Here is a 27,351-nt window from a genome sequence, read left to right as displayed (position 1 = left end):
TCTATGATACAAAACAGCCAATGCTAGTTTGCAAAGCTGCATCAGTTTCTGCAGTCACAGTTCTCTACTGAACAGTTTCTTGCAGTCTACACCTTTTATGCATAGGTTTTTTAAATCCAACATTTTATTGGTTGCCTTTTCACAGACAGATGGTCTTCAAATCACAGCATGAAAGGCAGAAACTTAAAGAGCAGATGAAGCACACAATGCTCAGGAGGCACTGTTTCAAATGCCACCATGGAAGCTTGTGAAATTTAAATTCAATTGATTAATAAAAAAATCTGGAGTTAAAAAGCTACCCTCAGTACTGGTGACCATAAAACTAGATTGTCACAAAAACTCATCTGGTTCACTAGTGTCCTTTAGGGAAGGAAATTTGCCATCCTCACCCAATCTGGCCTACATTTGACTCCAGACCCACAGCAATATGGATGACTCTTAACTGTCTTCTCAAATGGCCTATGTAGGCCATTCAGTTGTGACAAACCACTACAGAAAAGTCAAAGACTATAATCGGATGGTCCCTCAACAACAAAAGCACACCCTGCCCAGATAATCTTGCAAAGTCCTCCGCACTAATATAGTCAACAGTGGTATCAGGCAGCACTTGCTCAGCAATAACCTATTCAAGGAAGCTCAACTTGGGTTCCTCCGGACCACTCAACTCTAGGCTGCATTCCAGTCTTGGTCCAAACATGATCAAAACAGCTTAACTCAAGAAGTGAGGTGAGGGTTACTGCCCTTGACATCAAAGTAGCATTTCACTGAGTGTGGCATTAAGGAGCCCTAGTAAAATTGAAGTCATTGGGAATCAGGGCAACTTTCCACTGGCTGGAGTCATACTAGCACAAAGGAAAATGGTTGTGGCTGTTAAAGGTCAATCACTTCATACCTAGGACATCACTGCAGCAGTTCCTCAGGGTAGCGTCCTAGGCCCAACCACCTTCAGCTGCTTCAATTACCTTCCCTCCATCATAAGGTCAAGAGTGAAGTAGTTCACTGATGATAGCACAAAGTTCATTTGCAACTCCTTAGATACTGAAGCAGTACATGCCCACATGCAAGACCTAGACAACATTCTAAGTAACATACTTACCACACAAGTGCCAGGCAGTGGCCATCTTCAACAAGAGAGAATCTAACCATCACCCCTTGATATTCAACGGCATTAACGTCACCGAATCCTCAACCATCAACATCTCAGGAGTTACCTTTGACCAGAAACTGAACACTGAACCATATAAACACTGTGACTACAAGAGTGGGTCAGAGGCTGGGAAATCTGAGGTGAGTAACTCACCTCCTGACTCCCTGAAGCCTGTGTTTCTCTGGCAGGCGGTGAACGCTGTGTGGATAGAGGAAGCCATGTCTTCTGCTGTGATTGCCAAGCCTGTGATGAGAGGCCTGCTGGCCAAACGTCTACAGTTTCACTTGGCTGTGGCTTTTACTCTAGCTTTTGCCATAGCTGGTACCTTCAAGTTTGTAGTAGGCGATTCCAGGAAGAGAATGCATGCTGACTTCTATAAATATGCCATTAGGGCATTTGAAGCCATGAGAGATGCTGGTGTGTTTGAAAGTGTGAAACCAAAGTAGTAAATTCTTGCAAAGGAAACTTGGAATGAGTGACAGGATTGTTCCTCCAATACACACTGGGAAATGGAAAAGAAAGGATATACTTTGTGCATTCTATACCTGATGTATAAATAAAACACAATTTTCTGACTTAAAAAAAACCTACAAGGCTCAAGTCAGGTGTGCGATGGAATACTCTCTACTTGCCTTGAGTGCAGCGCCAACAACACAAGAAGCTTGACACCATGCAGGACAAAGCAGCCAGCTTGATCAGTGCCTGATCCACTACCTTAAACCTTCGCTCCCCCACCACCACAGTGGCAGCAGTATGTACCATCTAAAAGATGCACTGCAACAACTCTCCTAGTTCCCTCCACAGCACCTTCCAAATCTGTGACCTCTACCACCTAGGACAAGGGCAGCAGGCTTATGAGAATACTACAAATTCTCTTTCACGCCAGCCTGATTTGGAACTATATCACTGTTCCTTCGCTGCTGTGGTTCAAGAATGTTTCTCACCACCAGCTTCTCAAGGGCAACTCAGGGTGGGCAACAAATGTTAGCCTAGCCAGTGATACTTACATCCCAGGAATGAACAGAACAACTCAGAATAAGATCAAATCTGAAACTTACGAACATACAAGTTAGGAGCAGGAAGGAATAGACTACTCAGCCCTTCGTGCCTGCTCTGCTATTCAATAAGAACATGGCTGATCTGAATGTAACCTCCCACCTACCCCCAGTAACCCTTCACCCCCTTGTTTATCAAAAATCTATCTACCTCTGCCTTGAAAACATTCAAAGACTCCTGTTCCATATGCATTATTGCACCACTAACCATTAGTTTAATGCTGTAATTGAAATCTCAGCAGAAACTATAACTTCTTCTACATTGCATTAAAAGAAGTTTGCTACTGTTACAGCCAGTAGGCTAGTTATCAACAAGACAAGCCAGCCTCCACATTCCTGACTAAATGGGATAGAGCTGCTGTCAACTGCACTTAGAACCAGCAGAGTTTGATTCTTTAAATTACAGCAATCACAGCTTTTATTTGGAGATTAACAGAAAGTAATTGTGGAGAGCAGTCAGAAGTTGCTTTCCCACCTTGACATATTTCCTATAGGGCCACAAGCAATAGCTTCTCTTGCAACCACAAATCCTGCAGCATAGGAAGGAAAGAACCTAGAATATTCTTTCTTCAGATAGTTACCAATTTTTAAAGGCTCCTTTTACAAGCAGCCTAGATTGCACAATATTGTGGTTCTTCAACATTCCCATTTCCACCACATAATAGGAAGTAATCTTGTTACAGGAAAGGAAATAAAGGCAACCACATAACAGAGCAACTACAGATTAGATACAGTGCTCAGTCAATAGATAGCTTTCTAGGACCTTGGTATTGTTCTGGCAACACAAAGTCCAACAAGCACATCCACAAGCATGGCACTCTCTTTCAATTACCTCATTGCATGATTGAGCATTTTACAAGTCAAGGATCAAGACAATGTTTTTGAGACGGATTACCATCCAGAAACTTTACAAGTGCCCCAATTTAATGCTCCTCTTCTGAAAGCTACGATTCTTTGCACAAGTACAGTTCTGTAGGCATTACTTTTTCTGTCTACTGGGGATTTACTCAAGCCTGTCCTCCTCTGAAGCCCACAGGATGGGTTTCTGGACAGGGCTCAAGGGAAAAACCTTAGCCCCGATTTTACTTTCTAACCGAGGGATAATTAATTGCAACATCCTTTCCTGTAAAGATCCAGTAAATTCAGCACTCAATGATTAAATGTGTGCCAGCTACTCTATTAAGCCTACTGTGGCATTAGGGGAGTGACTCCACGTTGGACAGCTCTCCTACTATCATAACAGGAAAATGAAGTGACCAAATAGGTCTGTATTTGCAAATACAGTAAACGATACCAACTTCAGACAAGTGCAATATACATCTTTTCCTCAACAGGGAGTAACTGCATTACACACCCATCGATAGTCAAAACTAAAATGGAGGTGGACCTGCTGCCAAGTAAGCCTAGGGTCATTTCTCCTTTATCCTCTTCCTCCCACCACCTGCCCCCCAATACCAAAACCATCCACTCAAATTGATAATCAGTCCTTCATTCAACAGAGTCAAGGATTTCAGAAGTCTAAGTCACCATCGTCTATGTGCTGATCCATCTTGTTTGACTCCCCATTTGTTCAAAAGAATGCTCACAGACTCTTCCAATCGGTCATTTGGTAAATGCACTGTCCAGGGTGGAGCTGAAACATTAAGACTCGAGTTTCCAGGATCACTGAGGAACTGAGAAACAAAGGAACAGTCCATTCAGCCCCTCAAGCCTGTTCTGCCATTCAATGAGATCGCACTGACCTACGTTTTAACTCTATCAACCTGGCTCTATATCCTTTTGCACTCTAGTCTAGCAAAAATCTATCAATCTCAGATTTAAAAATGATTAATTAAGCCACCACCTGTGTTTTGAGGAAGGAGTTCCACAATTCTATCAACCTTGCATAACCCAAGATGATTTCCTGCCAGTGTTCACCGTTTGATTATTCCTGTTAGAAAGTGCACACGAGTGTGAAGGGTAGAATCAACGAAACCTGATACTTCCCCACCACTGACCCGAGTCAGATTTATTCACAGAAGAACAGCTCCCCGCCAGCACACTTTCAGTAAATTAAGATTTCTCTGCAGTCTGTGGATTGTACTTCCATTTTGAAAACAAACCAGAATTCCAACACTATGATTGACTTTCACTGACACAAGCTGTTGAAACCTTGATCACCAGAAACATTTCTTTCAAAGTCTGCATGCTGCAAAAGATGTACCCAAATTATAATAGGAAACTGCAGGTGCACATTTTTTTTAAAAAATTGTTGCTCTTGCATATTTATTCCACTTTGAAGGGAGCCAAAAAGATCTTCCAGCAAAAACTGCTCTGGGGATCTCTGAATTGCATTTTCAGACAGCAGTGAATGACACCAAATTGGAGCAGCCCACACACTTTGAGTAACAGTTTGTTTTTCTCCAGCTGTGGCTGCTTGAGTAGCAGAAAGCAGGAGCTTGCCACTTCACCCCCATTCCATTCCATGGGGGTGAAATGGAATTGGGGGGGGGGGGGGGGAAGAGAGAGAAAGAGAAGAAGAAAGCCAAAGAAGCTACCATTCCCAAATGATTGCATCACACCCTCAAAGTAGTGCTAACCAAGAGGCAGAATTTCACCTGACTGCTTAGCCTCAGGCAACATGGTTTGCAAGGCAAGAAGAAAATAATGCTGACAAGCAGGAAAGGGCAGTCCATGCTGAATACAGCTGGCCAAATTCAAGATGCAATCAAATTAACTCAAGTGGACACATTTGCTGCAAGATATGTGAAGTTTATGATATGCCGGGCAGGGTGCAGAGTTCTGAATGTTCTGGGGGTGGCTTATAAAACTAATTACACCAGTTACATGGATCATTGAGCACATCAGTGCACAGTCCCTCCTGAAGATGTGCAGGTGTGCAACTGATCGATAAAGCAAGCCATGATGTCATCATGTTACTTTTAGCCTTTTGGAAACTTACTCATGCAGCAGTCTCAATCGTGATATAAATACCACTTCAAATCAGATTGTGTGTGTCAGAAAAGGTCTGAATATTAAATCCTGAATCTATTTTTGGATTACATACACAGGCATTTAGTATAATCTAGATAATTCACTGTTTATTGTATTGCCAATTCAGCAAAACAATTTCCCAAATGTCTCTCAACGAAGTAGCACATATGAAGGCTTGGTATCGAGTGCCAGCTGCTCTTATACCTTTCTGGCACAGAAAGGGGTTACTTGGCTCATCAATTCTGCGCCAGCTGAAAAATGAACCACCCAGCCTTATCCCACTTTCCAGCATTTGGTCCGTAGCCCTGCAGATCATGGCACTTGAGGTGCAGATCCAGACAACTTTTAAAGGAGTGAGGGTTTCTGCCTCTACTACCCTTACAGGCAGTGAAAAGGTCTAAATGTTGACAGGCTATTCGATGATGGTGGAAATCAGTGCTGGTGGTGGGGGGCAGGAGGAATGGAAAACGCACAACGCCATCAGAATGATAGTAAACCTGCAGTTGTGACTGTTCATGTTGTAAATTGTGGCAGTCAACTGCACCACTACGCACTTACCTACAGAAGAAAAACACAGTCAACATGGACCATTTCCAATATATCTGTTAGCAAATGGTTTCAGAGCTGCACTGGCAAAAGACCCCAATTTTTTCCCTTGCTCAGAGTAAGAGAGGATTGTCACTATAATTCTATCAGTGAAAGGAGCCAAACTCAGCCTCATGATAGGGAGTGTCAGCAGGTTACTCAACTCAACAACCAATATACACTCATTTGCTACCCAGGTATCTCAGTTGCTCAGTAGAAAAAAAAGACTGGCCACAGGACTTCAACAGCAAATTAAGTACTTACGCAGAGCCTGTCACTGCAGTAATGTAGGGGACAAGACAGTTAACTTACACACAGCAAACTCCCACAAACAGCAACGTGATAAAAGCAAAATACTGCAGATGTTGGAAATCTGAAATAAAACTGAAAATGCTGGAAAAACTCACAGGCCTAGCAGCATCTGTGGAGAGAGAAACAAAGTTAACGTTTCAAATCCATGTGAAGAAGCGTCTGAAGAAGAGTCATGTGAACAGCAGCATGATAAAGGCCAGATTATTTGTTTTTTAATCATGTTGATTGAGGGACAAATATTGGTCAGGACAACAGAGCTAGCTCCCTTGCAAAAGAGTGCCTGGCATCTTTTACGTCCATTGGAGGGGGCAGGCAGAGCTTTGGTTTAACTTCTCATCTCCATCTGACAGTGCAGTGCTCCCTCGGTACTGCAGAGGGAGGGGAGGATCCAGTGGTTGTGGTCCACGTAGTTACCATTGACACAGGACGACTAGGAAAGAGGCTCTGTTTAAGGAGTTATGAGCAGCTAAGGGCTAAATTAAAAAGCAGAACTTCAAAAAGGTAATCTCTGGATTATTACCCAAACCATGAGCAAACTGGCATAGGGTAAATAAAATTAGAGAGTGTTGAATGCTGGCGCAAAGATTGGTGCGGAGAAAATGTATTTCGATTTAAGGGGCACTGGCACCAACACTGGGGAAGTGGGGGTTGCACCAGTGGGACGGTCTTTACCTGAACTGTGCTGGGAACAGTGTTCTGACTAGTCGTATAACTAGTGAGGGCTTTAAATTAAATAGCAGGGGCGAGGGATCAAGTGTAGGAATATGTGATCAATTAAAGAGAAGACAAAGCAAAAGAGCAAGGTAGCAATAAGAGAAGCGAGCATGGCAGGAAGGGACAGAGCATACAAACTTAATGTGCCAGCAGATGAGCCCAGAGATTCCAAAAATTGGTAAAACGGCAGAGGTAAAAACTCTGAATGCACATAGCAGTCGTAAAATAGATGAACTGTTATGTTATGATAGCCATTATAGAGACATGGCTGCAAGATGTCAAAGGTTGGGGCCTGAATATTCAAGGCTACATGACATTTAGGAAGGATAAGAAACTAGGAAAGGTGGAAGGGTAGCTTTGTTAATTAAGGATGACACTAGAACAATAGTGAAAGATTAAGTAAAGATCAAGTAGTAGAGTCAGTTTGGGTAGAGATGAGAAATAGTAAAGGTAGGTGGTCACTCGTGGGAGCAGTTTATAGGGCCCTTAACAGTAACTACGCTGTCAGACAGCATATACAGAAAGAAATAATGGGGACATGTGAGAAAGGTAGTTATATTAATGAGTGATTTTAGTCTAAATACAGATTGGGTGAATCAGATTGGCAAAGGTAGCCTGGAAGATGAGTTCGTAGTGTTTTTGGGATATTTCTTAGAGCAGCATGTGCTAGAGGCAACCAGAGAGCAAGTTATTCTAGATTCAGTGCAACAAGACAGGATTAATTAATGACCTCATAGTAAAGGCACCCCTAGGTAGCATTGATCATAGCATGATTGAGTTTTACATTCAGTTTGAGGGAGAGAAGAGTGGGTCTAAGATTAGTGTTTTGAACTTTCAATTCATATCCTCAAAATTGCCCTTTAAAGAAAAAGCCTACAATTCCACAAAGATTAGAAGACTGGCCAGAATATAAAAAAACAGCAAAGAATAGCTAAAAAAAAGGGAGAAATCATGAGTACGAGAGAAAGCTAGCTAGAAGTGTAAAACAGATAGTAAGAGTTTCTGAAGGCATTTAAAATGGAAAAGAGTAAATTAAGTGAACGTTGGTCCTCTACAGAGTGGATCTGGGGAATTAATAATGGAAAATAAGAAAATGGCAGATGAATTGAACAGACATTTTGCATCTGTCATCACTGTAGAGGATACAAATAACATTCAGAAATAAGCGTGTATCAAGGAGGAGGTGAAAGGGAGCCTGAAACAAAGCAATTACAAGCACCAGGGAAAGAGTACTAAGAAGACTATTAGAACTAAAAGCTTACAAGTGCCCAGGTCCTGTTGGAGTTCACAATAGAGTCTTGAAGTAGCAGCTGCTGAGATAGAAGATGCATCAGTTTTAACTTTCCAAAATTCCCTAGATTCTGGAAAGGTCCCATCAGACTGGAAAGTAGTAAATATAACTCCTTTATTAAGTTAGGAGGGAGACAGAAAGCAGGAAACTATAGGTCAGTTAGCTTAACATGTCATAGGAAAAATGCTGGAATTTATCATCAAGATTATAGTGGGGCACTTAGAAAATCTCAATGCAATCAAGCAGAGTCAACGTGGTTTTGTGAAAGGGAAAGCATATTTGACTAATTTAGTGACATTCTTTGAGGAAATAACAAGCAATGTAGATAAAAGGGGAACCTACATGTGCTGTACTTAAATTTCCAGGAGGCATTTCACAAGGTGTCACAAAGGTCACTGCACAAAAGAGCTGGTGTAGGGGGTAACAAATTAGCATGGATAAGGATTGGTTAGCTAACAGGAAACAGAGTAGGCATAAATTGGACATTTTTGGGTTGGCAAGATGTAACGAGTAGAGTGCCACAGGAATCAGGGCTGGGGCCTCAACTATTTACAATCTTAATGATGTGGATCATGGGGCCAAATCTATGGTTGCTAAATTTGCTGATGACACAAAGATAAGTAGTAAATTAAGTAGTGAAGAGGACATAATAAGTCTGCAAAAGGATATAGATCGGTTAAGTGAGTGGACAAAGATTTGGCCAGATGGAATATAATGTGGCAAAATGTGAACTTGGCCACTTTGGCAGGGAGAATAAAAAAAGCAACCTATTAGTTAAATGATGGTGGGGGTGGGGATGAAGAAGGGATTGCAGAACTCCGCGGTAGAGGGGGATCTGGATGCCCTGGTACATGAATTATGAAAAATGAGTATGCAGGTATAGTAAGTGATTAGGAAGGCAAATAGAATGTCGTTTATTGCAAGGGGGATGGAATATAAAAGTAGGACTGTTTTGCTACAGTTGTATATCTGGAATACTATGTACAGTTTTGGTCTCCTTATTCAAGAAAGGACATAACTGCATTAGAAGCAGTTAGGAGATACTAGAACTAGAAGCCACAGTTTAAAAATAAAGGCATCTCCTATTTAAGGCAGATATGAGGAGAAATTCTTTGAGGGTCATGAGTCTGTGGAACTCTCTTCCCCAGAGAGCAGTGGAGGCAGGGTCATTGAATATTTTTAAGGCAGAGTTAGTTAGATTCTTGATTGACAAACGAGTCCATATAGGGGGTAGGAAGGAAAGTGGAGTTAAGGCCACAATCAGATCAGCCACAATCTTATTGATTGGTGGAGCAGGTTCGAGGAGCCGAATGGCTTACTCCTGCTCCTAATTCGTATATTGCACTGGAGTGTCTTTTAATCCTGGCCTTGGTGGCTGGATCTCTGTGCAGGCCAGTGATGTAACCATCACTGCAGACCTGAAGGATCTTCAGCAATCTGGGTGGATCCACCGTAAAAATGACAATGCAACTTTCTCCACAGCAACTGTGTATTCATTTCACCTTTCACCACTGATACCAAAACTGGCAGGAATTTCAGTGATAACTCATTACCATTGGAAATATAAATGGGGTACACAATTATAACATTATAAACCTCCACAGAATTACTGGTCAAATTGAGTCCCACTGTATGGAACTTTCAAAATAGTAAAATTTTGCTGCAAGTCACTTAAGATGGCTACTTGGATGTTTAGCATTAATTTTGGTTCACAAATGCTTCTGATTACAGAATATACTTGAGTAGCACGTAACTTGAAATGCAAACACATATACTGAACAGGATTAAACATCACTTAATGGAGTAGACCACACAGTGTGAATACGACATTCACACCTAGCATGTAGACCTATCTCCAGCGACATACTACTTTACACATTACAACACTACCCTGTTCAGCACGAAATGTGATTACCAATCCTACACAATGGAATCTTGGCCAGTAAGCTTGGAGATCTGCTGGACTACCATCATTCACTGAAGTAGTCAATCAGGTTATTGGTAACACTTCTTCCACCCAAAGCCATACAGATTCTGCAACTGTTGACTTCTCCAAATGGAGGAGGCAAAGTCATTGTTCATTCCAGGTCTTAAATTCTAAGAAACACAACTGAAAAAGCAGAAAGCTAAAAGGCAGTGTTGGCAGTAGCAGCTCTGCTGTCCTTGGAAAAGTTAATGCTCGGGACAGTTTGGCATCAGATGAAATGCTCCACCTGAAAACACAAAAAACTCTCTGTTCAGAGGCCACCAAGCCTTGAATGGATCTCCTGCAGTGTTTCATTTCAGACCTCCCTCTAGCAGAGTACTTATTTAAAAAAATTTTTTAAAGTTTATAAACTTGGCAAGTTTCTGCCTTCCTCTCTCCTCCTCCTCCTCCTCTTTCCTTAAAGTGGGACATATTCCAGGTTGTGTTGCAAAATACTGGAAGGGGGTAGCATAATTGGAAACATCCAAAGTTGAGACAATTAGAGCAAAACAAAGTTATTTATGCTTTGATGACAGAAAACAAACATGTTAGAAACTGGATTTCTCCAGTGTCACAATAAAAAATTGAAAATAAAGTGACAATTTAGGAAAAGGCTACAGTCCTTTTCACATGAATGCTGTAGTTGGAGTGAATTACCCTTCCCTAAACAGATTGTTTCCTCTAAGAGACTCAATTCAATAGGACTGAATTTATAAGGGATAGATGCCAGATTCAATGGGAGATTCAGTACAGGGTGTTACCCAAGAGTGGAGAGGTGCCAGAACATTATAACTTTATTTAATCTTCCACTGGGTAGCCAGATGAGACAGCCTTAGGAATGGTCCCTGAGGTGATGGGGAAAAACAAGGAGGGTGACTATGGTCATGGCATGGTGGAAAGAGATGTCCTACTATCTCTCCTTTCCACCCCCATCTGTCTCCTCCACTCCTGTAGTTTTGAAGTGTTTCTCTGGCAACTTCTCTAGGAAAGCCCTGTGGGGGTGGGTGTGTAAATGGGAGGAAGTTGCTGTCATTTGTCCTCTCCAAAGAATCAAATGAGAATGGGGCACTCATTAAAAAATCTTGGCAAAATCCATTTTTTTTTTTTTAAAGTTGCCATCTTCCCTCTGTTTGGTTTAATTCTAAACCATGTAAACAAATACATACCACCTACCAGGGGAGCGGCTTGCCTTTGCTGCACTGCTGTTTGAAGTTGGGAGTGGGCCCCAGGAGTCCTCCCACACAAATGCTTGAAAACCACTTAACTAGAACGATAAAATATAATGCTGCTACCGGAGTACCTACTTTCATGGATTTTACAGCACTTTTGGCAACACAACTTGGAAACAAAGTTAAAACAAAACATTCTCACAAATGAATATTCAGGTGCAACACTGGACTTGAGATGTAATAGGTGACGACCATTATGTTTTACTGCATTCACAATGTTTATTGATCAATTTGTGGGTGGCAACAGCCAAGGCAGGTTATTTGGTCAGCTGCTCATTGTTCAATGCAACTGCTCAATGACCAAGGCTGCTGTCAGATTCAATCTATGGTCATGCTAGAGATGTATTTTTGGTATCAATATTGACCAAAGTTTATAATGCCTGTATTAACAACAGCAGACAAAGCACTAGGCAAACTCCATGTCCCTAATGCCCATTTGTCTAAAATATTTTATATGTCTGCAATGGAGAATGGAAAGGCATAAAACTAAGTGAGAGGGGCACAAACTACCAGCCTCTCCAGCACTTGTCCAGAGCAGCAGTCCCCAACATTTCTCAACTCCAAAATAAAAAGGATGACTTTTTTTTACTGCACCTTTTTCAATCAATGCCTCATTACATCTGCACGCTCTTACCTGCCGCAACACCAAACGTGTCCTGCTTCAGCATATCTGGCAAGACCAGTAGCATTAACAGGGCTTGGGTTAGAAATGGTCAGGGGCAGGAGGGGAAGATGGTGCATGGTTTGTGGCCCATCTTGGTTGCACATTGAGTGCATTGAGTGCACACTGCACTCCCTCTCCTAATTCATTTATTTTGAATGACCAGCACCAGTGTGCAAGCAATACAAGCATTGCCAGATTGGCTTCAGATCAGAGGCTCCATTTGGGAGATGCTCATCAGGTCAGATATCCAGACAACGTGCTTTATTCTGCACACATTCCTGAGGTGTTTCACACTGGAATCCGTCTAGAGGGTTGACCAAGTGCAAAAAGTGCACTTTAAATAGGCTACTCTGAGCAGGATGATTTACTGATTACTGGTCTCTTACTTCTCTATATATTTGGAGGTGTAATACCCAACAGTAGGCAAAGATCATCTACCATAGTAGACTTTTGCAATGGCAGCAGGTGTTACGAATGATGTCCAATTACTTTGCATAGGTTAGTGTTCCCACATCAGAAAACACCCAGCAGCAGAATGAACTACAATCCCAAGTGAATTAATCAATTTCCCACATGCTAGTCTCATCTGTTGGTGGTTAAAACCTTTTTAGATGTTTGGGACAGTGCACAAAATTAATAATATTCAACTAACTTCAGAAGGGCAATTTTTATTCCTTCAATGCAATGTTATTCCAGGTCCAGGCAGAATATATGTTAAAATCCTCCTGGAATTAGGGAAAAGTTACTGTTGCTATGGTTGCTATTTTTCCAACATTCCATTATGAATGGCAAATGTAATTCCAATATTCAAAAGAAACAAAGATGGTGATTTCAAGCAGCCAAATAAAAACAAACAGTAAGAAATGTCATTTGGCCATTTTACAGGATGCTACACAAAAAAAGAGCATTTAAGGAATCAAATATTTCGTAAAGCAGTTTGTATTATTTTAGTTGCAATAGCTCATGTCTTAAATAACATTTGGAATTCATGTGGGTTAACTATTCTAACTGATAAAAATACAGCTTCTGGATTGAAGGAGACAGGCTTGCTTAAAAGGTTCACATCAAGTCAAGGAAAATAAAAATCTGTAAGGTGCTCGAGATTGTAGGAGATAAAAGGATAGGGGGGAGGTCAAACTTGATGTTGGGTATCTTTCCTTTTTGATGATTGGCAAGGAAGAAAATGGAAGAAAGCTGCCTGTTTGATTGTTTTGCTTTTCACAGATACTGACAGAGTTAATGCTTCAGGTCAGTGACCCCTCAGTTTTGATGAAGGGTAAACAACCTGAAACAATCACTCTGTTTTTATCTCTCTGCAGATGGTGACTGGCTTGCTGAATATTTCCACCATTTTCCGTTTTTATTTCAGATTTCTGGCATCCGTAGTACTTTGCTCTTGTAAGCTTCTGCTCTGTGGTGAGCTAAGTGACACAAGGAGGAAAGGAGAACAACTTAATTCAACAAACACTTTCTCTGCCAGAGAAAAATGCTCAGTGGTAGACACTTGCTTCTTACCAATAATCATAAGCTGACTGTACTGCATCCTATAAATCAGTACATTGCTATGTGCAAAATCTCCCCAATAACTATTGCAAGGGCCTTGTAGTGCAAAATATAAATTATATTTCTCAACACACCTGCTTGTTACTGTCATTTGCCTGAACACCACAATTCAAACTTCCCCTGAATCGGGCAACTCATTAGTGACCAATGCAAGAGGGATAAAACACTAATCTCCACCAGCAGACACCAGGGGAAGAGCCATAAGAGATATCACTAATCAAACAGGGAATTCAGAAAAAAAACTTCTTTAGAGTATGAGGATGTAAACTCGCCATCATAGGGAGAGGTTGAAGCAACAAGCATAGATGCATTCAAGGGGAAGCTAGATAAAATAGAAGGAAGACAGGAGTAGAGGGCTATGCTGACAGTTAGATGAAGTACGCAATAGTGGAGCATGAACAACCTAAACCTGTTAGACAGCAATGTAGAATTCATCTCAGAAAATCAGGTGGTCACAAGCCAGCACATGTACATTACTGGTTCAAATCCATATGGTTTGTCCCATTTACTCAACACTAGAAAACCACACCCACTAAGTGCAGGACTGACAGATGACAGTAACCTTATTACGCAGATTCATAGACAACAAATGCTGGACCAGCCAAAGTTTTTCAGTTCACTGGCCACAAAAAAAAACTTATCTTTCCACTTCTTAGAGCAGTACATTCTGGAACCAACCAGAGAGCAGGTTATATTAAACTTATTATTGCGTAATGTGACAGGATTAATTAATGACCTCAGGGTAAAGGTGCCCCTAGGTAGCAGCAACCACAATATGATTGAGTCTTACAGCTAGTTTGAAAGGGAGAAGAGTGAGCTTAAGACTAGTATCAGAGCAACTATGTAGGTATGAAAGCTGAGATAGCTGAAGAGAACTGGAATACTCAGCTAGAGGAGCGATCAATAGAGATGCAGTGGCAGACTTTTAATGGGATATTTCAGAATAAGCATATTCCTCCCATAAAGAAAAATTCTAAGAGGACCACCCACCATCCATGGTTAAAGTAGTTAAGGATAGCATCAAAATTAAGGAAAAAGCATATAGCTGCGCAAAGATAAGTGGCAGGTCAGATGATTTGTCAGAATATATAAAGAATGGCAGAGAATGACAAAGGTTAAATCAGGAGAAGGAAATCAAAATATGACAGGATGCTAGCTAGAAATGTAAAAACAGGTAGCAAGAGTTTCTACAGGTATTTTAAAAGGAAAAAAGTAAAGTGAGTGTTGGTCCTCTAGAGAGTGACAATAAGGAGTTAATAGCAGATAATGAGGAAATGGTGGATGAAATGAACAATGGGCCATAACCTCCAACTAACGTTGGAAAGTGCTGGCCCGCAGAAATTAGAAGAAATACCTACTTGGTCTTGAAAATAACGTTGACGCTTCCATTCGCCAGAGTTGCTTGGGGTCTGCATCGAAAGACTCCTCGCAGGCCCCAGCGAAGTGTAGCTCCAGTGTATTCAAGAAGGCCACGCCACCTTTTTTTAAAAAGCAGCACTTGCTGCTGTAAAGCAGGTAAGTTTAAAGGGCCAGGAAAATTGATAGGCCAGGGGAATGTAAGTGTCTAAGCAGATAGAATTTGGGGGCACCTGAGGTCAGGCGGTTGGGGGGTCCTGTGAGGTCTGGGTCTTTGCAATATAGTTACTCAGAAGTCAGTAGAGGCTTTAATTCTTCTAACCTTTTCTGGGTAACTATTGGTATAACCTTGGCGGAACCATCCAAAGTTTGCGATTTAAATCACATTTTTGGATGGTTCCCAGCACAGCTCAATTGCCCAGAGAAAGTGCGCACTTTTGGGCCATTGCCGTGCAAACCATTACCTGGGAGCTTCCCCAGCGCATCTTTGGGGTACCCCCCAAACTCAATTCAATGCTGGACAGCACGGAAGTTACAAGCCAATATTTTGCTTCTGTCTTCGCTATAGAAGATTTAAAATAAACATTCCAGTAATAGCTGTAAGTCAGGAGGTGGAAGCAAGAGGGGAACTTGGTGAAACTACAAATCACTCGGGAAGCGGTACCGAGCAAACTGATGGAGCCGAGGGCTGACAAGTCTCCAGGTCCTGATGGACTTCACCCTAGGGTCTTAAAAGTGGCTAATGAGGTAGTAGATACGCTGGTGTTTATTTTCCAAAATTTGATAGATTCTGGAAAGGTTCCAAGACTGGAAAGTAGCAAATATAACCCCCCTATTCAAGAACAGAGGAAGACAGGAAACATGAAATTATAGGCCAGTTAGCTTGATGTCTGTCTTGGGAAGGTGGTTATAGCTGGGCACTTAGAAAAACTCGAGGTTACTCATGGCTTTGTGAAAGGAAAATCATATTTAACAAATTTATTGGAGTTCTTTGAAGGAGTAATATGCACTGTGGACAAAGGGAGCCTGTAGACATACTGTACTTGTATTTTCAGAAAGCATTTGATAAGGTGCCACATCAACGGTTACTGTGGGAAATAAAAGCTCATGGTGTAAGGGGGAACATTAGCATGGATAGAAGATTGGCTAGCTTGCAGAAAAGAGTATGCATAAATGGGTCTTTTTCTGATTGGCAGGGTGTGATGAGTGGAGTCCCACAGGGGTCTGTGCTAGGGTCTCAACTTGTTAGAATTTATATTAATGACTTAAATGAGGGGAGCAAAGGCATGCGGCTAAATTTGCAGATGAGGAAATTATGTTGTGAAGAGGACATAAGGTTGTAGCCGGATAGAGATAGGTTGAGCGAGTGGCCAAAAATCAGGCAGATGGAGTATAATGTAGAAAAATGTGAAGTTGTTCACTTTGACAGGAAGAATAAAAAAGCAAAGTATTACTTAAACAGAGAATGACTGCAGAATTCTGAGCTGCAGAGGGATCTAGGTATTCTAGTGCACAAGTCACAAAAAGTTAGTATGCAGGTACAGCAAGTATTTAAGGCTAATGGAATCCTATCCTTTATTAGAAGAGGAATCGAACATAAAAGTAAGGATGTTACGCTTCAGTTATACAGGGCATTGCTGTGACCACATTTCGAATACTGTGTGCAGTTTTGGTCTCCTTATTTGAGGAAGGGTGTGAATGCATTGGAGGCGGTTCAGAGGAGGTTTACTAGATTGTTACCTGGAATGAGCGGGTTGTCTTATGAGGAAAGGTTGGGTAGACTGGGCTTGTTTCCACTGGAGTTTAGAAGAGTGAGGGGTGTCTTGGTTAAAGTATATAAGATTCTGAATGGTATTGACAAGATGGACGTGGAAAGGTGGTTTCCTCTTGTGGGTGAGTCCAGGACTAGGGACTAGGGACCAGGGCTTAAAATTAGAGGTCACCCTTTTAGGACAGAGATGAGGAGAATTTTTTTCTCAGAGGGTTGAGAGACTTTGGAACTCTGCCTCAAGCGGTGGTGGAGACAGGGTCATTGAATATTTTTAAAGCAAAGGTAGGTAGATACTTGTTAGGCAAGGGAGTCAAAAGTTATCGGCGGTAGATGGGAATGTGGAATTTGAAAAACCTAACAGATCAGCCATGATCTTATTGAATTGCAAAGCAGGCTTGAGGGGCCGGATGGCCTACTTCTGCTCCTATTTTGTATGTTCATACTTCTCTACAAACCAGAGGGTGCAGAATGCCTTACTGACAGTCACATCATTATAATCAGCTACTTGAATGTTGTTGCTGCAATTACACAAACCATACATACTCATGTAAAAGTAGTGTTTGAGACCAAATTTTTAGCTGAAAAGTAAGGGATTGACTTGTATGCGAGTAATGTTTGAGGAATAGAAATGCATCCTCTCTACCTGCTTATGGTTGTACATCAGCTGATCGCATAGTTGCTATCCACCAACACCGCCCCCAAAACTAGCACAAAAGGAACCAGAAAGTATTTTTATTATTCTGCACAGACATGGAGCTGGACAGCCACCTTCAAATGAGTAGGTTTGCACCAGGGAGAGTTTGACTTCAGTGGTGAACGTGTGGCAAATAGAAGTTTGGATTTTTTTGGTTAGAAGTCAGGTGTCAACTTTTAAACTAGGTCAGCAATTACTGGAGTAAATATGATAGTTATCCTGGTTTGTTTATTAAATGTGGTACCCTGGGGAATTTGCGATAATATTTCAATATTGTCACTTAGTGACACTGGTTGACCTGTAGGGGTGAGTTTCCCCAAAGATAACACATCTTCTGTCCCCCAGTTCCCCTTACATACACCCTCTCCCTCGTTTCTCAGGAGTTAGGAAATACCTTGATGGCCTAGACTACTGACTCAGAACACCAAGCCTGTTAGCAGCTACTGCCCACATTATTTTGATGTAAACAGGCACATTATTTCCACATCACAATTTTATTTGCGCGGGGGGCGGGGGGGGGGGGTGTGGAGAAAAACACAAATTATAAAATTAAACTTTGCAATTTCTTTGTAGCACAAGAACCTGTTCATTACCAGTTGGATCCAGTTGGTGGATCCACACTGCTAATTCTGAATCTCGAGTGCAGGCTGTTTGTTCATATCCATGCACCTCACCAACCAGCCCAAGCAGCTAAGTGGAGGCAACACTAATGGGCAGAGAGGGCTAGAGGGCTGCCCAAAGCACTGCTACGGTGAAAGTCAGCTAACTCCATGTTCAACATTCCCTAATAATTCCTTCTGTAGCCTATTGCCAAACACACTGCATCCTCACTCACTGGTTTCTTGGCAGACACCATGGCAACTGCTTCAAAGGGGTGTTTCTTTGGAGACGGTGTTGCCTAGAGTTTTCCTCACCATTCTCACATCTCCCCACCCCCAATTAAAAAGACAAAGAAATACATGTCCTAACAAAACAGTTTGATCTTATGCTGCATTAACTGAATACATGAATCTGTTCTTCACAAAAAAATTCTTGGACAACACAAATTCATGAATTATCCCATTTCACACCTAGTTTAGGAAGTTAGGATTGAAAACTGGTATCAGGCAGCCCAATGCCAAAAACATTTAACTTCTGCCAAATTAGAAAAAAAAGTTTAAGCAAGGAAACCACACCAGAAGTGTGTTTCTATATCACTGTGAAAGGGTAAAGATTTCATTCCATCCTCCTTTATACATCCAGCTCAACCAAACAGCAATTTGTTCATCATTAACAGTCCCACTCTGCCCTGGTCCCCAGGAGAGTTTGAGGAGATACCAGAAAGTGGTAATCACTCATGAAACCACACCCCAGAAGGACCTAAGCTTCAGTATTCCCTCACCTGCTGGTAGATATAAAAGACAGCAGCCCTCTTTGTACATTAGTGTTGCCTCCACTCAGCTGCTTCAAGCAAAAAACTGCACTCATTTTAAGGGCTGAAAAGACTAAAGGCATTGGTTAGGCATAGGTTTAAGTCGCCATTTCACATGTTAATTTCTATTCATTCTTATTAAACTGTTGTTGAAAGTAATTGCTTCAGTGTGAAACCATTCTCTGGAATGATTTGGAGAATGTTATCTGGAACAGTACACATAGTTCAGACAGTTTTAACAAAAGAGATAAGAATTCAGTTCACGGAGATGGCTAAAGCACATCAACACTAGGAAAAAATATATAGGCCAGGAATGCAGCCTCTTTTGGGAGGAGACCATTATTTTGCTCCAACTTAATGGGAAAACAAAAGCTTTTGTCTTCAGTCCCCACCAAACTCTGTTCCTAGACATCAACTCCATCCCTGGCACCTGTCTGAAGTTGAAGCAGACTGTTCACAACATTGGTGTCATATTTAACCGAGGAAGCTTTCAACCGCATCCACACCTTCACTAAGACCAGCTATTCCCAATTTCTTAACATCACCCGACTTCAACCCACCTCAGCTCATCTGTTGCTGAAACAGACATCCATTCATTACGTCTAGACTGGACTATCCCTGGCCAGCTTCCCATCTTCCATAATAATATAAAAGCAAAATACTGTGGATGTTAGAAATCTGAAACAAAAATAAAAATAGCTGGAAAAACTCAACAGGTCTGGCAGCATCTGCGGAGAGGAAGACAGTTAACGTTTCAAGTCTCAAACAAAAACAGAAATACCTGGAAAAACTCAGCAGGTCTGGCAGCATCGGCGAAGAAGAGCAAAGTTGACGTTTCGAGTCCTCATGACCCTTCAACAGAACTAAGTTTTGATTTTTATTAACATTTCAAGTCTGTATGATTCTTCATCAGAACTGAGGGAATATAGAAATGAGGTGAAATATAAGCTGAAAACAAAAAGCTAAAAGCTACTGCGGATGCTGGAAATCCAAAACAAAAACAGAATTACCTGGAAAAACTCAGCAAGTCTGGCAGCATCGGCGGAGAAGAAATCAGTTAACGTTTCGAGCCTTATGGCCCTTCGGCAGAACTGGAGCATAGTTAGAAGGGAGAAATATAAATTGGTTTAAGGTGGGTGGGGGGGAGGTGAGAGACACATTGAGGGTGTGGTGTGGTGATTGTGGAGATGAGTAGATAATCAAAAGATGTCACAGACAAAAGGGTCAAAGAGGTGTTGAAGGTGGTGGTATTTGTCTGAGAAAAGTGCTAATTAAGAATGGAAGACAGGATATTCAAAGTACAGCTCTAGTGGGGGTGGGGTGGAAAGACTAAAGGTTTTAGTTTTAGATTTAAAAATAATGGAAATAGGTGGGGAAAGAAGGATCTATATAAATTATTGAAAAAAAAAAGCGGGGGGGGGAAAGAAACGGGGTGAGGATGGGGGGAGGGGGAGTTTAAGATCTAAAGTTGTTGAATTCAATATTCAGCCCGGAGGGTTGTAAAGTGCCTAGTCGGAAGATGAGGTGCTGTTCCTCCAGTTTGCGTTGGGCTTCACTGGAACAATGCAGCAAGCCAAGGACAGACATGTTGGCAAGAGAACAGGGTGGAGTGTTAAAATGGCAAGCGACAGGGAGGTTTGGGTCTTTCTTGCGGACAGACCGCAGGTGTTCCGCAAAACGGTCGCCCAGTTTGCGTTTGGTCTCTCCAATGTAGAGGAGACCGCATTGGGAGCAACGAATGCAGTAGACTAAGTTAGGGGAAATGCAAGTGAAATGCTGCTTCACTTGAAAGGAGTGTTTGGGCCCTTGGACGGTGAGGAGAGAGGAAGCGAAGGGGCAGGTGTTGCATCTTCTGTGTGGGCATGGGGAGGTGCCATAAGTGGGGGTTGAGGAGTAGGGGGTGATGGAGGAGTGGACCAGGGTGTCCCGGAGGGAACGATCCCTACGGAATGCCGTCAGTGGGGGTGAAGGGAAGATGTGTTTGGTGGTGGCATCATGCTGGAGTTGGCGGAAATGGCGGAGGATGATCCTTTGAATGCGGAGGCTGGTGGGGTGATAAGTGAGGACAAGGGGGACCCTATCATGTTTCTGGGAAGGAGGAGAAGGCGTGAGGGAGGATGCGCGGGATATGGGCCGGACACGGTTGAGGGCCCTGTCAACGACCGTGGATGGAAAACCTCGGTTAAGGAAGAAGGAGGACATGTCAGAGGAGCTGTTTTTGAAGGTAGCGTCATCAGAACAGATGCGACGGAGGCGAAGGAACTGAGAGAATGGGATGGAGTCTTTACAGGAAGCGGGGTGTGAGGAGCTGTAGTCGAGGTAGCTGTGGGAGTCGGTAGGCTTGTAATGGATATTGGTGGACAGTCTATCATCAGAAATTGAGACAGAGAGGTCAAGGAAGGGAAGAGAAGTGTCAGAGATGGACCATGTGAAGATGATGGAGGGGTGGAGATTGGAAGCAAAATTAATAAATTTTTCCAGGTCCCGACGAGAGCATGAAGCAGCACCGAAGTAATCATCGATGTACTGGAGAAAGAGTTGTGGGAGGGGGCCGGAGTAGGACTGGAACAAGGAATGTTCCACATACCCCATAAAGAGACAGGCATAGCTGGGGCCCATGCGGGTACCCATAGCCACACCTTTTACTTGGAGGAAGTGAGAGGAGTTAAAGGAGAAATTGTTCAGTGTGAGAACAAGTTCAGCCAGACGGAGGAGAGTAGTGGTGGATGGGGATTGTTGGGGCCTCTGTTCAAGGAAGAAGCTAAGGGCCCTCAGACCATCCTGGTTATGGGAAGGGGGGGTGGGGTTGAAGGAGAGAGTTCATGATCTGAAGTTGTTGAACTCAATGTTAAGTCCGGCAGGCTGTAAAGTGCCTAGTCGGAGGTTCAGAGTAAACCGGAGGAATAACACCTCATCTTCCGACTTCAGATCATGAACTCTCTCCTCTATCCCACCCCCTTTCCGATCCCCCCTTTTCCAATAATTTATATTTTTAAAATATATTTTTCTTTTTCCACCTATTTCCATTATTATTAAATGTATTTCCATCCATTGTTTCATTTCCAGCTTTTAGCCTTTTCAATCCCTTCCCCCCCACCCCACCCGGGCTGTTACTTGCTCGTCCTGCTTTCTACCCTTAATGTCACCATTAGCACATTCCATAGCTAAAATCACCACTGTCAACACCCCTTTGTTCTTATGTCAATGACATCTTTGGCAATCTTTTCCTTGCCTCCACCTATCACTGGCCGTCTATCCAGCTCTACCTGCCCCACCCCCCTCAACCAGTTTATATTTTACCTCATTTCTATATTTCCTCAATTCAGATGAAGAGTCATACGGACTTGAAACGTTAACTGTGTTCCTCTCCGCAGATGCTGTCAGACCTGCTGAGTTTTTCCAGCTATTTTTATTTTCCACCTCCCATCCTCCATAGAGCTCAGCCGAAACTTTTCTGCCCATGTTCTAACTTGTACCAAGCCCTATTCAACCATCATCCACTGTGTTCACCAACTTTAGTTTGGTTTGGCTCCCAATATAGCAATGCCTCAATTTTTAAATTTTCGCCCACTTTTCAAATCCTATATGGCCTCACCCTTTTCTATGAGATTTATGCACTCCAAATTCTGGCCTCATGCGCATCCCTAATTTTAAGTGACACCACCACTGGCGGCTGTGCTTTCAGCTGCCTGGGCACCAAGCTCTGGAATTCCTTCTCTAAACTCTATGCCTCTTCAACTTGCTTTCTCCTCCTTTAACACATTCCTTAAAACATCTTGACCAAGTTCAGTGTCAAATTTTGTTTGATATGCTCTTGTGAAGCATCTTTTACTACATTGAAGGTGTACATAAATGCAAGTTGTTGTTGCTCCTTCCCATCACAGGCAAGCCATCCAAGCTATTACCCTCTCCCAGCCTGGGCACCAGCCATCCTTCCATAAGAGGTGTCAATTCTCTGGAAAATTATTCAAATTAGGCACTGGTGCACATCCAGCGCTCAGGACACTACTTTCCACCTGTTCTTCCCCACTAAGCAAGCTCTGGATTATGCTTCGATTGCAGCTGAAAGTATAAAGCAGCCCAGGCTTTCCAACACCTTCTCAGCAAGGAATTCCTGTGTTTGGAGCACAATGTTTCAGCACTGGGCAGGATATTGTCACCTACAGCCATTCACCTACTAAAATTGCAACCTCGTCCATGAGATGCAATTGTTAGGAGTCACTATAACCCTTGTCCTAGCACCTGCTTTTATTACACCTAGAAAAAAAAATCAGGCCACTTACAAATGAAGACGCAGACAGAGCCCCACCATTGGCAGGGCATTTGTCCCACTTACACCCTATAGCTCCCTATAAAAGTACATGGTTTGCACTTTGTTGAATAGTAAATTTGCACTCAACCGGGGAACAGCACGCAGGCCACACAACTGGCTCTCAGTTGCAAGATCATTTATCAAGAATGTAAGGAACATATCTTTTTATTTCTGTTGGATTGTAGATTGAAATTACAATGGCTGCAGGTTGAAAGACATGTCCACTGGAACAAGATGAAAGATATATACAATGTTGCAGTCCTGAAACAGAGTGTGCCACGAAAGACAGGATGGTGCCAGAAAGGAGTCCTGGACCAAGGGAGCTGCCCCAATGTTTTAATTGGCTCTTGAACAGGTTGTATGTGAGAAGCAGTGCAGCCAAATAACTCATAGCCTGAAAGGAACAAGACCGAAAACTTCTTTCTCCTGTGTGTGGAAGATTCCAGTAATTCCACAATAATATCTAGCTGGCTTTTTCTCCTCATATCTCTAAAACCTACTGTCTCTCTGAAAACCCCTGTTAAGAAGCAAAGGGGAAAATCACTGTTAAAGACATTGAAAGGCAAGTGCTCAACCAGTGAACTAAATGCTGAAAGTGCTGGAAGGCCACCTCATGTCATCAACAAGAACTGAAAGGAATTTGGAAGACATCGATCAAAATCAACCCATCAAATTCTGTACTCCAGATTGGTACTATTGAACTGTTTTATCCCACCCTTTAAGTTATAGTGTTAGAAATTAGCAGTTCATATTTCTTTCTTTTGCCACTGGTTAATGACAGTTTGTTCAAAAAACAATTATTTACTTCTTAAGTTTACAACCCTGGTGCTTGTATTCTATTAACCTAAATTAAACGGTTAGATAGAATTGGGGCAATCTGGTGGTTTGGTCAAACTTGTCACGGCTCAGGGAACAGTGGGGCTTGATATTACAGCTCACTATCCCCAGTGAGTCGTGACAAGTAAATCAATCGTGCAAGCCTTGAAGTTCTGCAACCTGTGTGTAAAGAAAAGCAAAATAACATATACAGTAAAATCAACCCAGCTACTATCAGAAACAGAACTCCAACCCAACAATGAGGCCTGGTTGGCATGGCATACATTAAAACCCCACTAGGATGTTTTGACTGGAGGATGAGAATGGAGAACATGAACAGTGGGAGGAAGCCTGCATGAATCTTATACAGCTGGCATTTGTAAAACCAAATAAGGAGGCCAAAATATAGTAGAACAGTTGAAAAGCTTGTCGACTGCTCCTGATGTGTAGAAAGAGACCTTTTCTTAAAGCTTCCCCTGTCTCACTCAAGCACACCTCCCTGTAGGTCAAGCAACAGCTCAGAGAGCATCATCTTTCAATACTTGGAGTCATGGAGGGCAGTGTAAATTGTGAGAAAAGAATGGAAATGGGTTCCAAGAAACAGAGTATCATAAAAAAATGCTCAAAGACCAAAACTGCCAAGGTCAGAAACAGTCAGGAGATTGAAGGCATGGGCAAAACAGAAAGACTGTGGACCCTTTTGAAGAGGTCGCTAAGTACACCCTTTGTCCAGCAGGACAGAGCTGGTGTGTTGCACTGCACTTCTGAGTCATGCCTTAATGCGGCTCATCACAATATCCAGACACAAGCTTTCTATTAACAAAGGGGCTCTTCTTTGGACTGCTCCATTGATCAGTCACGCCATTCCTAAACTACTCCCCCCCTCCACCAACTTCAGGCAACCTGCATTTAAAAGCTCTTCCCAGACATATAATCAGATCAATGTTGGTGCTGGATTGAAATGTCACTTCCATTTTGCAATTAAGAGTCACCATTAAACACTCCCATGCTCAGGGTAACTTTTTATTTGTTCATTGGGTGCCATTTTTTGGCCAGTTATTGCGTTCAAGACATCAGTGATGAGTTGCCTTTTGGGACTGCAATCTTTTTGTAGTGGTTCTTAAACAACTGAGTGGCTTGCTAGGCAACTTCAGGAAGCAGTCACATTGCTGTGGGGCTGAAGTCATATATGTCAAACTGGGCAAGGAAGGCAGGTTCCCTAAAGGACATAAGTGGACAACAATCTGGTAGTTTCATGGTCACCACTGATGCAAGCATTTTATTCCAGATATATTTTAATTGACTTAATTTAAGCTCCCCAACTGCCATGGCAGGTGTTAAAGTCCAGTAATGCAACCTCTATACTACTGATAAATCTTGCACATTATGACTATGCAATGTCAGTTAGAATTGAAAGAGAATGTAGTTATCATCATGGTGTAGAGGTTACCAGATTATCCAAGTTGCAGACACATTGCTGAAAGAGGACATTAATTAAAAACTCTTGAATCCACATTCTGGAATTCTAAAAAAAAGATTCCTCTTTTACATTTCACAATCTGCAGCAACAGTTTCAAACAATGCAATCTGTATAACGGATTGCCAAAATGTTTGGGGTAGAAGGTGGATAAACATTTATCAAATTAAGAGGAGCCTTTGTTATAGTCTAGAGCTCTTATGATCCACCATCAAGGCCACACTGCTGGCTTGGTAAATCATAGAGAAATCTCTCTCTCCCAGGTGTCTCCCCAATAGTCCCTGCTACACACAGACAACTCTCTCATGTATTTGACCAAGCTGATTTATGGAGTTTTCTGGTTCCATTTATTTGTTCTCTGGGTGCTACTAACATTGGCAAGGCTGCATTAAGCATCCATAAACACAGCCCAGAGTGAGTGCTGGCAGGTTTGCCATCTTTGGATGTTGTGCATGAAGCAACTACTGTTCAGAATACTGCACATTTCATGGTCTATTTAAAATATGCAACAATGCTGACAATAGAATTTCAGCAGTGCAATGGTGTGTGAGAAATGCCAATACATCTACTTGAACATTACAATTAGACGGCATCTTCCTCTCTGGGATTGTGTCTGAAGAGAGTATTCTACGCCTAGAACTAGGGGTGCATTCAGGGGCATTTGTCTGAACTGACATTCTGACGTGCATCAAATACATGTTGCAATTTTGTGTTTTCAGAGTAACCATCTTCTCCTTCAATGCTTTACAGCAGATAAAGTAAGCTAATAGTTAAATAAACAATATTTTACGGAAAAAACAATTAAATTGTCTCAAACATCTGCAGTAACTTTCACTTATTAACACAGGATGTTTATGATTTAACTGCACCATCAATAACATGTCTTGCAAGAGCAAGGTCAGTGAATACATTAATCACAATACTCCCTGGGAACAGGCAATGCACATGCAGCAACCTCAGCTATAAGAACTACACCACAGACATTTCAGTTCACTCAACCAATGCACCAACAAGACCATCATGGCACAAACACTACTGCAGCCAGAGCAGAAATGGGGCTGGACTCTCCAAGGGAATGTTATTACTTTCCACTCACCTCTCCCCATTTTCCACCTCCCATGCTAAACTAGACAGGCATTCCTCTCTCTATCATCTTGCTGTAATTTGGTTAGTTACTGTGGCAATGACTGAAGCCTTAGATTCTCTCCTGGTCACACCAACAGCCATCAGGGGGTGCATGCTATTTTTCTGCTTCTCGGAAAGACGTGGCCCGAGGCAAGGGCTGAAGCCCATGTTTAAGTCATGCCCTCCCCAATCACCAAATACATTTATATTCTTTCAATAACCACAGCCTCTTTCAAACTCACCCGCCAGAATGCTGCTCACCTGACATGACAGTTTGTACTATAACATACGGAATACATCAAGAAAAAGGAAGCAGCAGTCAACTCCTGCAGGAAGCGGTTATGCAGTCCATTAATCGGCTGCAACATGGTTCCGGCATGCGGAAACGCGAAGTGTGAAAATGCACCCATCCCACCCCTATTCTGCCGTTTTTTCAACAGATTGCAAGGACGAAACATACTCAAGATGCACCCAAGAGATCCTCCAATCAGTTTTATTTATTAATATTTATGTCCAATGAATACAAAACAGGATGAAAATCTAGAAAAAATTAAAAACAATATTTTTCTGCTACAAGGTCTGACAGCTAGGAACAAAGAGCTTGATTACACATGGGTCCTCTGAAACACTATTACAAAAGCAAAGTATTGCAACGTCTTTTCAAAAAGCTGAGTTTTCAAAGGACATGCCAAATTCCAATGCCATCCATTCAGAAAGCACCGTCGTTTTCTTTTGCTTCAACTTTAGTTTGTAACCAACCAAAGCTTACCTTCATGCAAGTGGACATCATCAAAAGCAGTATTTTTATTTAAAAAAAGGATACATTTTCACAGCTCCTGTTTTGGTTGCAATAGCCATGAGCTGTAGTTTTGGATCATGTGCCAAAGAGC

At 42.1% G+C, this 27,351-nt stretch overlaps 1 protein-coding gene and 1 pseudogene across 2 annotated transcripts in view; one reads left to right on the top strand and one right to left on the bottom strand.

Moving 5' to 3' along the window:
• llgl1 (LLGL scribble cell polarity complex component 1) overlaps window positions 1-27,351 on the bottom strand; it is a 108,984-nt gene that overhangs the window by 80,608 nt on the left and 1,025 nt on the right. Inside the window, exon 2 of one of the 2 annotated variants that reach the window (XM_078558414.1) lies at window positions 27,285-27,351. This exon is cut by the window's right edge and continues 19 nt beyond it. In XM_078558414.1, the coding sequence (XP_078414540.1) occupies window positions 27,285-27,351 (67 nt within the window). The remainder of the gene's footprint in view (window positions 1-27,284) is intronic. The other variant, XM_078558413.1, reaches the window with a different exon arrangement.
• LOC144691213 (cytochrome c oxidase subunit 6C-1 pseudogene) lies at window positions 1,362-1,705 on the top strand (annotated as a pseudogene).

The sequence above is a fragment of the Cetorhinus maximus genome, chromosome 15 (assembly GCF_964194155.1).
Source record: "Cetorhinus maximus chromosome 15, sCetMax3.hap1.1, whole genome shotgun sequence".
Taxonomy (NCBI): domain Eukaryota; kingdom Metazoa; phylum Chordata; class Chondrichthyes; order Lamniformes; family Cetorhinidae; genus Cetorhinus; species Cetorhinus maximus.
Note: the sequence above shows the minus strand (reverse complement) of the source record. Positions and strands in the feature narration are given on the sequence as shown.